This window comes from Tachysurus vachellii, chromosome 7 (genome assembly GCF_030014155.1).
Source record: "Tachysurus vachellii isolate PV-2020 chromosome 7, HZAU_Pvac_v1, whole genome shotgun sequence".
Taxonomy (NCBI): Eukaryota; Metazoa; Chordata; class Actinopteri; order Siluriformes; family Bagridae; genus Tachysurus; species Tachysurus vachellii.
The window spans coordinates 28,320,603-28,334,175 of NC_083466.1; the positions used below are offsets into that span (position 1 = coordinate 28,320,603).

General features: G+C 43.0%; 1 protein-coding gene across 1 annotated transcript in view; it reads left to right on the plus strand.

Moving 5' to 3' along the window:
* The window catches only part of ptprn2 (protein tyrosine phosphatase receptor type N2), a 203,023-nt gene that overhangs the window by 76,280 nt on the left and 113,170 nt on the right, over positions 1-13,573 (plus strand). The window contains exon 11 of the mRNA XM_060875294.1: positions 9,389-9,468. Within this exon, the coding sequence (XP_060731277.1) occupies positions 9,389-9,468 (80 nt within the window). The remainder of the gene's footprint in view (positions 1-9,388; positions 9,469-13,573) is intronic.

A 13,573-nucleotide genomic window follows, 5' to 3' on the forward strand; every position in this document is an offset into this window, starting at 1 on the left:
GAACACCTCCCTCACCCTGAACACCTCCATTACCTTCATCACCTCCCTCACCCTGAACACCTCCATTACCTTCATCACTTCCCCTTACCCTGAACACCTCCCTCACCCTGAACACCTCCATTACCTTCATCACCTCCCCTTACCCTGAACACCTCCCTCACCATGAACATCTCCATTACCTTCATCACCTCCCCTCACCCTGAGCACCTCCCTCAGCCTGAACACCTCCATTACCTTCATCACCTCCCTCACCCTGAACACCTCCATTACCTTCATCACCTCCCCTCACGCTGAACACCTCCCTCACCCTGAACACCTCCATTACCTTCATCACCTCCTCACCCTGAACACCTCCATTACCTTCATCACTTCCCCTTACCCTGAACACCTCCCTCAACATGAACACCTCCATTACCTTCATCACCTCCCCTTACCCTGAACACCTCCCTCACCATGAACACCTCCATTAACTTCATCACCTCCCTTTACCCTGAACACCTCTCTCACCATGAACACCTCCATTACCTTCATCACCTCCCCTCACCCTGAACACCTCCCTCACCCTGAACACCTCCATTACCTTCATCACCTCCCTCACCCTGAACACCTCCATTACCTTCATCACCTCCCCTTACCCTGAACACCTCCCTCACCCTGAACACCTCCATTACCTTCATCACCTCCCTCACCCTGAACACCTCCATTACCTTCATCACCTCCCTCACCCTGAACACCTCCATTACCTTCATCACCTCCCCTTACCCTGAACACCTCCCTCACCCTGAACACCTCCATTACCTTCATCACCTCCCCTTACCCTGAACACCTCCCTCACCCTGAACACCTCCATTACCTTCATCACCTCCCTCACCCTGAACACCTCCATTACCTTCATCACCTCCCCTCACCCTGAACACCTCCCTCACCCTGAACACCTCCATTACCTTCATCACCTCCCTCACCCTGAACACCTCCCTCACCCTGAACACCTCCATTACCTTCATCACCTCCCTCACCCTGAACACCTCCATTACCTTCATCACTTCCCCTTACCCTGAACACCTCCCTCACCCTGAACACCTCCATTACCTTCATCACCTCCCCTTACCCTGAACACCTCCCTCACCATGAACATCTCCATTACCTTCATCACCTCCCCTCACCCTGAGCACCTCCCTCAGCCTGAACACCTCCATTACCTTCATCACCTCCCTCACCCTGAACACCTCCATTACCTTCATCACCTCCCCTCACCCTGAACACCTCCCTCACCCTGAACACCTCCATTACCTTCATCACCTCCTCACCCTGAACACCTCCATTACCTTCATCACTTCCCCTTACCCTGAACACCTCCCTCAACATGAACACCTCCATTACCTTCATCACCTCCCCTTACCCTGAACACCTCCCTCACCATGAACACCTCCATTAACTTCATCACCTCCCTTTACCCTGAACACCTCTCTCACCATGAACACCTCCATTACCTTCATCACCTCCCCTCACCCTGAACACCTCCCTCACCCTGAACACCTCCATTACCTTCATCACCTCCCTCACCCTGAACACCTCCATTACCTTCATCACCTCCCCTTACCCTGAACACCTCCCTCACCCTGAACACCTCCATTACCTTCATTACCTCCCCTTACCCTGAACACCTCCCTCACCATGAACATCTCCATTACCTTCATCACCTCCCCTCACCCTGAGCACCCCCCTCAGCCTGAACACCTCCATTACCTTCATCACCTCTCTCACCCTGAACACCTCCATTACCTTCATCACCTCCCTCACCCTGAACACCTCCATTACCTTCATCACCTCCCCTTACCCTGAGCATCTCCCTCACCCTGAACATCTCCATCACCCTGAACACCTCCATCACCTTTGTCACTATGAACACCTCCATCACCTTTGTCACTATGAACACCTCCATCATCTTTTTCACCATAAACACCTCCATCACCTTTGTTATCATGAACACCTTCATCACCTTTATCCTCACCCTGGAGGAAATTCAAGACCTTTAGTCATGTCATCACCTGTAGCTCAGTTTATGGCTGTAGTTTAGCTTCCCAGAGCCAAAATATATTTTAAAATTCATACTTAAATCCATATTTGGGATCATGTGACCTCTGATAATTAAATGTTTTAGCATTTGCCTCCAAAGCTTACATAAAGCTTAGCTTTTGCTAGTAGGGTTTACATTTGCTTGCTAATTGTTTCTTCCAAAGCTTTTGCTAGTCAACTTTTCCTCAGAGCTTTATCTTTTCCTTCTTTCAGTAGGCAAGAGCTCACTCTGAAGGTTAGTTTTCACTCTGAAGGTTAGCTTTCACTTCCAGGGCTAGCTTTCATTCCAAGAGTTTGCATTTTCTCTAAGGATTAGCATTCACTCTGGGGCTTAGCTTTCACTCTTAGTGTTAGCTTTCACTCTCTAGATTAGCTGTCACTCACTAGTACTACTTTGCTGGTCTGTCTCAGCTCTTTAGCTCCCATGCTCATGGATCTGTATATTAGTGGACATGGTAGATCAGTGGTGAAGGTGTTGGACTACTGATTGGAAAGTTCAAATCCCAGGTACACCAAGCTGCCACTCCAGGACCCCTGATCAGGACCCTTAACTCTTAATTGTTCGGCTCAGATAAAAGCCACTCTGGATAAGGGACGTCTGGCAAATTCCATATATATATCATGCACACATTGGGATAGTGAATTTGGTTGAGATTTTTAAAGATTTTTTCTATTTTATAAGTTTAAATATGGTTCTGTATGTTGAACCCTTGTTTTCATTGGACCATAAAACAGATCACTGGTGGACGTGGTGTGTGTGTGCCCTGTGATGGGTTGGCACTCTGTCCAGGGTGTATCCTGCCTTGATGCCCGATGACACCTGAGATAGGCACAGGCTCCCCGTGACCCGAGGTAGTTCGGATAAGTGGTAGAAGATGAGTGAGTGAGTGAGTGAGGTGGATGTGGTTCTCTAAAATTCCCCTAGAGGGTTATAGCTTAAATAAAGTAGCCTAGACTAGCAACACATTCAGTAGAAGCTAGCAGCAGAGCTATGTAAGTGTGTGTTCACTTAGCAGTAAGCGTGAGCTCAGATCAGAATAGCCTGAGGATCTGAGGATGTTAACATAAGACAGTGAAAGCCAGGGAAGGTCAATAGAAGTTAAATGCAGGGATGGTGCAGTCTAGCTGGCACATGGCCAGAGAGTGTTATCTTAGCCAGTAAAGGTTATCACAGATCTGTAGAGGCTTCAGCAGTACTGGTTTGTGCTGCTGGTGTAACATAATGGATCTTAGCATAGGCTGTGTGTGTTTTGCTCTCGGGTATAAACAACTCAACCAGGCTAGGATTTCTCCATTCATTTCTCCTCTGATGATTAAGAGTGATGACGGACATGTGTGGAATGTTGATTTTTACTTTTACTGGTGGAAAATGTATTTATTTGGCCCAGATACAGTATGTATGAAGTGCAACATTCCTGACATGACCCTGCTTCATAGGAACTTTTACGGAGGTGTACAATGGAGGTTGTGGCTACATGAGTCATAGGATTTTTTAACCGAAAGAAACATCAGAAATGTGATAAAGGGCAGAACAATGGCTTATGGCTAGGGAAGAAATCTTTTTGCGCATCTAAGATTAGGCTTCATGCATAATAAAGGTACGTAAGTATATGGTATGTAAGCCAATTGTTAAGCTGTTGGACCTTTCTGATAGCTTCTGCTGCTTGGTCCTGGTCCTTGGTCTATACCTATTAAAGAGCATCTTATCCTTTATACACATTCCTAGGTTTGTCTTGTGCCTTTGTAAAGCCTTTCCCATTCCGGAATATCTAAGCCATTTCCTGCATTTGTTCATTCCTCACTCTTAATTTACTCATTTCCTAGATTCCTGTGTACCTTGCTTCTCTGTTTGCTGGCGTTCCAGTTATTTTATGGCTTTGACCTCAGCCCGGCTTTCAGACAATGATTATGGATTTGCCTCTCATTACCATGGCTGCCTTTGCTTTTGATCAAGCTGCCTGCTCTGACAGCATTCTTTAGAGAGGTCTACATAAAAAGAGTCTGCAATTACATCCCTTCTGCCTTGGGCTCCCCTCTGAGATCCGTACTGTCATTCTTGACCTATTGCTAGACAGACAGACACAAAAGAAGAACGTCTAAATTAAATCAGGGAAGTATTACGAAATGAGAAGGTGAGGCCTTCCAGGATTTTATTAGAACTATGACTGTTAGTTTGTCCATTTTAAATAATTTAATAGTAGATGAGGAGCGACAGAGGTGGAACAAGCACTTCAAGACTTTAGGGCCAATTAGAATAATGGTTTAATGTGGCATATTTGAAGGTAAGAGGTGTTGAGTTTGATTTAAGAGGTGACCGGTTGAGAAGGTGTTGGGTCTGTTAAAGAGAACTGGGTCGGTATATGGGAAAATGCTTCTCCAGAAGATCTGTAGTAATCTGGGTTATAACTCATGATATTATTTTACTACCCCAGGCAACATGCTTTGCTAATGACTATTTGCTCTGGTCTGCTGAAGCCATTACTGACCTCTTGTACCAACATATATTGGCCGTATGCTAGTAGGTAACAGAACTGAAATGAAGAAGAAGGGGAAAGCTGTTGGAATAAATGGTGTAAGATGGCAGTAGACCAATACTGGTGGTCCTTAGAGACAGAGCAGGAGTGTAATGCTCAAGAACACAAAGAGATAAGAAAGGCAAGGAGTCAGTGTATTGGTTTGTACACTAACAGTATGTTTGTTCTTTGATTCTGTGTGAGACAAGTAGCCAGCACATGAGTAATGTGTGCTGAATGTTTGTTTTGTGCAACAAAAGCTGATTTCTGAATATGACTGTTACACCTATGATATTCACTCAATTCTTTCCAGGATGTTAGATTGACATCAGGAAGCAATACACCATGAATATTAAAGGCTGAGTGAGTTAGCAAGTGGAAATGTCCATGGAAAAACAAAGCTTGTTTGTAGATACATTGATGTACACTTGCTAGAACTTTACAACAAAACAGATATACAGTACACATGATCCTGTTTTTTGTGGTCAAGTATCAAATATACATCGCAAACTTCTGTCAACAATGCCCTGTGTCCTCTGGCTAATCAGGCTTGCTTAGCCTTACCCCCTAGCTTTGCCAGCAGCAAACCTGCTAAGACTCTGTCCTCTTTGTTTAGTCTGAGGGTAGACTCGAAAGTCTCTGGGTTACTCATCAGAAGGTTGGGGGTTCAATCCACAGTACCACAAAGCTGCCACTATCAGGGCCTTGATCAAGGCCAGCATTATCATTCTCTATTCCAGCAAATATTGTATCATAGTTGGCCATCATCTCTAAACCCAGCTTTCTAACTAGCTAGGATATCTGGAGAAAAGAATTTCATTGTGCTGTAATGTAGATTCTTGACTTCAACTTCCTTGATGTTGCCTTGCCCGCTACCCTCTGATCAGCAGAAGTCTGTCAGGAAAGTATTTTCCCCATTACTTAACAACTGAAAAAAAGAAAAGAAAGCAACATTTACATGTTCTACATAATACAGATCTTAGCACTCAAGAAATCATATAGAGCGTTTTAACCAGAGCTGCAAAAAGAAGGGAATTACAGTAATCTAAGCATGAGGTTATGAAAGCAGGAACAATGATTTCAGCATCATCCAGTCTATATTTTCTCACAGACTGGTTTCCATGAGTGCACAAAATGATCGCTAATTTGGCTGAATTCTGTTCTTATAGCTAATGTGTCATCATGGGTTATTACTAACACAAAAAATAGAGACTTTACACTAGTTTGAAGTTTTGGAAGAGAAACTCCAGACTTGATGTATAAGTTCATACATGGTCCAACCAGCTGGGGGAGTGATGTACCCACTCAAAGACACACACACACACACACACACACACACACACGCATCTCCACACAGGTGACTGTTTCAGCATCTCCCACGCACCTTTAATACACACAGGAGCAAACACTTTCCACCAACATCCTCCATTGCTCTGCAATATTGCCAAAGCAATTACAAGGTGATAACATCTATAAGAGCAATGCTAATAATGCTACTAATAATAACAAAGCATGTATAACAAGAACACTTTCCATCTCTCTCCCCCTACACACACACGTCGGTTTGCTCTCAGTCTGCATTAGCACGCTGTATGAAGCCAGGGATGTGACATTTCACAGGTTCAGTAGGTTATCTCTGAGGATGGCAGCATGAGCGAGAGAGTGCTGTGTTCATGTGCTTCCGAGGCAAACGTTTTATAATGCTGACACACTGCCATGAATAGACAGTCTAGGCAATGTTAGCACAGAGGCAGACTAGACTAGCAGCAGGGTTAGAGTCAGTTTAGGCTTAAAAAGAAAAAAAAAAGATTTGAGAAAGTATTTGCTAAGACTGAACTTATTTAGGCTTTGTAGTCTGCTAGCATAAAAGCTATAGTGGCTCTGTGGGGGTTAGATCAAGTAAAGGAATGGCTAGAATAGCGGCTTTGACATAGCTGTAATAGCACCAGTTCAGGCTAATTTAGTAAAGGCTACAGCAAACCAGTAAAGGCTGAGGCTAATAGATTAGTGTTGTTTAGTAGAAGGCCAAGCCAGTTTTGCAAACAAGCAAAACACACATTAGGAAAAGGTCAAACAATAAAGACAATCACTGCTACCTAAGAGACAGGAGATGCTATGATGGGGTGAGTAAAACCTAAAATAGGTCATAAAATCTTAGCCTAAAGGCAGGTAACAAAAATGGTTAATAAAGAGCAACGCTACAGCAACGACAGCCTTTTAGTAAACAAGGGAAATAGAGTTTTCTACAACTCAATAAATTCTGAGACAGGACAGTAGTCCATTGTTAAAAGTGCTATACAAATAAAATTGAATTGAATTGAATTAAAGTAGATTAGTCACTGCTAGTAAAAAGCCAATAGGAGCTAAGCCAGATTGAGCGAAGGCTAGTAAACAGCAGCACATAAACCCAGGTATTAAAAAAAGACTATCAAATGAGCAGCTTAGGCTAAAATAGGGCTAGTAAAGAAGAGTGATTTCTAGGCTACTAGAGTTGTGAAAGCAAAATCAGACCACTGAAGATTAAGGCTAATGCGCTATAAATGGTAGGTGAAGACAGGACTAAACTAAGGAAGGATGTGTAAAGGCTAAGATAAGATAAGATAAGATAAGATAAGATAAGATAAGATAAGATAAGATAAGATAAGATAAGATAAGATATACCTTTATTCATCCCACAATGGGGAAATTTCTCTGTTACAGCAGCAAAGAGAAATAAAAAAATAAAGACATAATATAATATACAGAATATACACAACACAATATATAAATACAGAGAAGAAAAAAGAGACCACGAGTAGTAGTTACGCAAACAGACATATTGCACACAGGTAATATTGCACGTTTTTCAACATTTTTGTTATTGCATGTGTTGTTTAAGATACATTGTTATTGTTATTATTACAGTTAAACAGTAATCTAGTGTGTAATTATGGTGACTGGTTCACTGGGAGCAGCTTTGATTGTAAAGTCTAATAGCAGCAGGGAGAAAAGAGCGTCTGTATCGCTCCCTCGGACACTTCGGATGTAACAGTCAGTCACCGAAGGAGCTGCTCAGAGATGAAACCATTTCATACAGAGGGTGAGAGTCGTTCTCCAGCAATGAGGATAGTTTTGCTACCATCCTCCTTTCTCCCACCTCCTGTACAGTGTCCAAAGGAATCCCCAGGACTGAGCTGGCTTTAATGATCAGCTTGTCCAGTCTCTTCCTTTCTGCAGTAGAGATGCTGCTGCACCAATATACCACACCACAGAACATGGCTGAGGCCACCACAGAGTCAAAAAAGGTCTTCAGTAGCTCTCGGTGCACTCCAAAAGACCTTAGTCTCCCCAGCAGTAAGAGTCTGCTCTGTCCTTTCTTATAGATTGCCCCAGTGTTGTCTGTCCAGTCCAGTTTACTGTTCAGATGAACACCCAGGTATTTGTAAGAGTCCACTCTCATGATGTCCTTTCCCTGAATGTTCACTGGTGGTAATGAAGCACATGTCATGTAAAATATTTATGTAAAAATGATGTGAAAAGCGAGGGGGACACGGTGGCTTAGTGGTTAGCACGTCACACCTCCAGGGTTGGGGGTTTGATTCCCGCCTCCACCTTGTGTGGAGTTTGCATGTTCTCCCTGTGCCTCTGGGGTTTCCTCTGGGTACTCCGGTTTCCTCCCCCGGTCCAAAGACATGCATGGTAGGTTGATTGGCATCTCTGGAAAATTGTCCGTAGTGTGTGATTGCGTGAGTGAATGAGAGTGTGTGTGTGTGTGCCCTGTGATGGGTTGGTACTCCGTCCAGGGTGTATCCTGCCTTGATGCCCCGATGACACCTGAGATAGGCACAGGCTCCCCGTGACCCGAGGTAGTTCGGATAAGCGGTAGAAAAGTTAGAGTTAAAGGTATAGTGAAAAGTTAGTAGAATAATATTCACTCTTCTGAGGTTATGAAGTCTACCATAGTGCTAGTACAGAGCTTATAACCAGGTGTTAATTGCCCATGAGTGTATGCACATGAGTGTCTGTACACATGTGTGTGTGTGTGTGTGTGTGTGTGTGTGTGTGCGAGACAGAGAGTAGGCATGAAGGGGGAATGAGCTGTTTCCCTGAACTTTGGGATCTCTGTGGCCTTGGTGGTGTTTGAGGAGGCGGAGGCGAAAATTGGGCGGAGTCAGCGATGGTGGACCTTTCCCTCTGAGAGAAAGTAGAAGTGGAGACTATAAAAATCAGTGCTGAGTGTGAGTCAGGAGGCTGAAAGGTTTCACCTCTCACCTTCCTCAGACGTGTGAATAGGATTTTCTGTAGTGACAGATTTATTCTCTCTCTCTCTCTCTCTCTCTCTCTCCCTCTCTCTCTCTCTCTCTCTCTCTCTCTCTCTCTCTCTCAATTTCTGTTCTTCAGTGTGCTCTTTGTGCTTCCCCCCCACACAACTCTGCTTGAGTAGCTGTAGTGCTCGTTCTTGTCTTTTCTTTTTGTCTGTCTGCCTGTCTGTCTGTCTGTCTGTCTGTCTGTCTGTCTGTCTGGGCATCATGTCCATGCCCAAGTCTTTTATTTCTCTGACCTCCACAGACATTTTCCAACTACTACAGTTTCAAACGTCCTACACTTTATATACTGTATATATGTATATATATATATATATATATATATATATATATATATATATATATATATATATATATATATATATATACATACACACACACACAAGCACACACGCACACACATACACACACACACACACACACACACACAGAGATAGAGAATATTTCAGGAATTAAGAGCTACTCTACTGAGACTTTATTCTCTGTCTTGTTCAGGGTTCTTGGTCCTGCAGTAACATTCAGAGTGAAGCCCAACGCTGGGAACATCACCACAGCACTGCTGGCCCGAGTGGCAGGTACACACACATACACGTGCCCACACACACCCACACACACACACACACACACACACACACATATACATATAGTGTATGTGTGTAACATAAAGATGATGAGTTGATGATGATGATGGTGATGAAGGTGGTGGTGGTGATGATAATGATGTATAGCATAAGGCTTCTGTTTATTTTACTGCAGTCAGCGCATCGCTGTAATAATTTGCTATGAAACTTTACTACTTAGTTGTTAACTGTGTGTGTGTGTGTGTGTGTGTGTGTGTTTAAGAGCCCAGTAGAGTGTGTAGATAGAGGTAATGGCTGGCCTAGTCAAACTAAAATGTCAGACAAAATGTTAAGTCAACATCATCAGCCTCCCGCTCGCCTCCCAGAAATTATGAATGATGAGCGTCTGCGTCTTTCGAATGCTAATTCCTCACTTTCCTCCACACTGTCTTTGCTTTAGCACCTTATTACAGCACCTGCGCTTGATCTCCTCTTCCTCACCTCTTAGAGGAACACAATCTTTATTTTATTTAACAAATGAGATACTTTTTTTTAAACTACCATTATGTCTGGAATCATCTAATAGTACTTTCTACTTTGGATTGTTTTTTCTTCTTATAGCACAGCAGTTTAAACAACTCTAATGATGGTGATAATTGTTGGTGGTGATGATGATGGTGAGGGTGATGGTGAGAATTGTGATGGTGGTGGTGAGGGTGATGCTGAGAATTGTGATGATGGTGAGAATTGTGATGATGATGGTGAGAATTTTTGTGATGGTGGTTGTGGTGACTATTTCAAATCATGTTTAAATCTACGTTTAGTTATAGATTTCAGAAAGTTGTCATTTTTGGCCCCTCAGTATTTCCACCTCATCCCAGACCATAGTTTAGCTGAAGTTCAGATACTTTTCAGACTTAATGATGATGATCAATGGAAACTCAGTTGCTAAACTGTTCTACTGATGAAACGGTTGTCAGTTCAAATCCCAGGCTGGACAGAGAGCTATTGAGCCCTTAAGCAAGTGGCCTGAACCCTGAAGCTCTCAGACCGGCTTTTGCCTCAGCTGTACGTCTCTCCAGATAAAAGCCTCTGCCAAATGAATAAATGTAAAAGTAAAAGCAGGTGGAAAAAACTGCGCTCCTGTCTGCTTCCCCCTCCCCTGTGTCTCTCTCTAATTGGAATAGAACGACGGTGGAGTGTCTCACTGTGAGATTAGCATGAATCTTTCTCAGACACACACACTACACACACACACATGCACAGTTGACCTTCACTCCAGCAAACACTTGTCAAAATGCCAGGCGTAATTACGTGGGCCTCTCCAGCTAAACTAATGGCCAACATCCACCTGACTCGCATTGAGTCACTGCTTTCCTGTGTGTGTGTGAGTGAGGGGGTTGTATATTTATGGTTACAATCAATTCAGATCTGATTATCTGATATGATCTCTTATCACTTGTTGCAAAAATTCCTTGCTTAGAGCTATTTAACCGAGACTGACACACACAGAGGCCACGCCTCCTTCACTGAGACTGACACACACAGAGGCCACGCCTCCTTTACTGAGACTGACACACACAGAGACCACACCTCCTTCACTGAGACTGATACACACAGAGGCCACACCTCCTTCACTGAGACTGACACACACAGAGACCACACCTCCTTCACTGAGACATACACACACACATTAGTAGTTGTGCATATGTAGTATTTTCATGTCTCTTTGCAGTCGTGTGTGTCTGTGTGTGTGTGTGATTCTGTGTGTGTTCGTGCTGCTATGAGACTCTGAGCTGACTCTGATTAGGCCCCAGGCTGTGTTATTCGTGCCGAAGTGAAATCCAGGCTCTGATTACGTGTGATGTCGAGGTGACCTGCTCCTCGTCTCTGTATGAGGTCTGTGCTTCGTGAGGTCTTTTTTAAACACAGAGTCGGAGACGGTCGAAGAGGAAACTGAACATGTGTGTGTGTAAGCAGGTGTGTGAGTATTGTGTGTGTGTGTGTGTGTGTGTAGCCTGTAATTACCTTACATAACCTCCTTTGGTTTTCTACTGGTGCTATGAGGATAATGGAACTAAAAATAAAAAGTTGTCTCACTTTATAGTTTGTATTCGAAAGCTCTCTGCTGGAACATTACTCCGGCCGTCAGCTCGGGCAAACCAGAAGCACACGGTTCAGCATCACGCTGATTCTAAGACCAAGAAAATAAAACAGCTTCCATTACACACACACACACACACACACACACACACACACACACACACACACACACGGGTTTAGATGTAATGCAACAGCAAAGATTAAACTTCTTCAGTCTGTGTTTTCTCTCAGGTTTAAAGGTTAGTGTTTGTTTTTAAAGAAGGTTTTCATGACGCTGTTTCCTCCACAGTTCAGACGCTTCTACTAAAAGAATGTAGGAGGTGATTTTAATGTAGTCTTAATCAAGAGCACAGGAAATCTATTTCAGTTCGTCTGTAACCCGACTCTGAAACTTTTTAGAGCCACTGACCTGATGCTGGTGTTTAGAGACAGGGCTGTTTTATTCTGTTTAGAGGCAGTACTCTGATACTGGTGTATAGAGGCAGTGTTCTTTTTTATCTGTTTAGAGGCAGTGCTCACATATCTATGTTTATAGACAGTGCTCTGGTTTATTTTTAGAGGCAGTGCTCTGGTTTATTTTTAGAGGCAGTGCTTTTTGAGTTTTGAGTTAGTGCTGTTTTATCTGTTTAGAGGCAGTACTCTGATACTGGTGTTTAGAGGCAGTGTTCTTTTTTTTTATCTGTATAGAGGCAGTGCTCACATACCTCTGTTTAGAGGTAGTGCTTTGGTTTATTTTTAGAGGCAGTGCTCTTTTTGTGTTTAGAGACAGTGCTATTTATTTCTGTTTAGAGGCAGTACCTTGATACTGGTGTTTAGAGGCAGTGCTCTTTTTTATCTGTTCAGAGGCAGTGCTCTCATACCTCTGTTTATAGGCAATGCTCTGATTTATATCTAGAGACAATGCACTGTTTATTTTTAGAAGCAGTGCCCTGGTTTATTTTTAGAGGCAGTGCTCTTTTTGTGTTTAGAGACAGTGCTATTTATTTCTGTTTAGAGGCAGTACCTTGATACTGGTGTTTAGAGGCAGTGCTCTTTTTTATCTGTTCAGAGGCAGTGCTCTCATACCTCCGTTTATAGGCAATGCTCTGATTTATATCTAGAGACAGTGCACTGTTTATTTTTAGAGGCAGTGCTCTTTTTGTGTTTAGAGTCAGTGCTCTGATTTATATTTAAAGGCACTGCTCTTATGTCTGTTAGAGCCAGTTGCTCTTTTTCTGCTTAGAGACAGTGCTGTTTTATCTGTTTAGAGGCAGTACCTGGATTCTGGAGTTTAGAGGCAGTGCTCTTTTTTATCTGTTTATAGGCAGTGCTCACATACCTCTGTTTATAGACAGTGCTCTGATTTATATCTAGAGACAGTGCCCTGTTTATTTTTAGCGGCAGTGCTCTGGTTTATTTTTAGAGGCAGTGCTCTGGTTTATTTTTAGAGGTTGTGCTCTTTTTGAGTTTAGAGTTAGTGCTGTTTTATCTGTTTAGAGGCAGTACTCTGATACTGGTGTTTAGAGGCAGTGTTCTTTTTTTTCTGTTTTGAGGCAGTGCTCTCATAACTCTCTTTATAGGAAGTGCTTTGGTTTATTTTTAGAGGCAGCACTCTTATTATGTCTTTTAGAGCCAGTGCTCTTTTTTTTGGTTTAGAGGCAGTGCTCTGATCAGAGAGAAATCCTTGCTCATAATTTATTTAAAAAAATAGACCAAAAAAGTCTCATATGCAGTGAGAACATATAACATCAGTCACAGTGATGTCACAGTTCCATTTCTGATGTTAGCATGTTAGCATGTGTGGGTGTTGCTTAACAGTATTAGCTAGTACACCGTTGTCCAGAAGACTCTAGAAACTCCATACACACAAATGAATGGATTTAAACTGATTTTTTAAAAGAATATCACACCTCAATAATCTAGACCCAAACAATGAATGATCTTTGTTGAATATTTTATTAGACTAGCACTCATGCAGGAAGCTAGCGCAGCTGTTCCAGATGAACACGATGTACGATTCAGTTCAGTACAGTAAGCT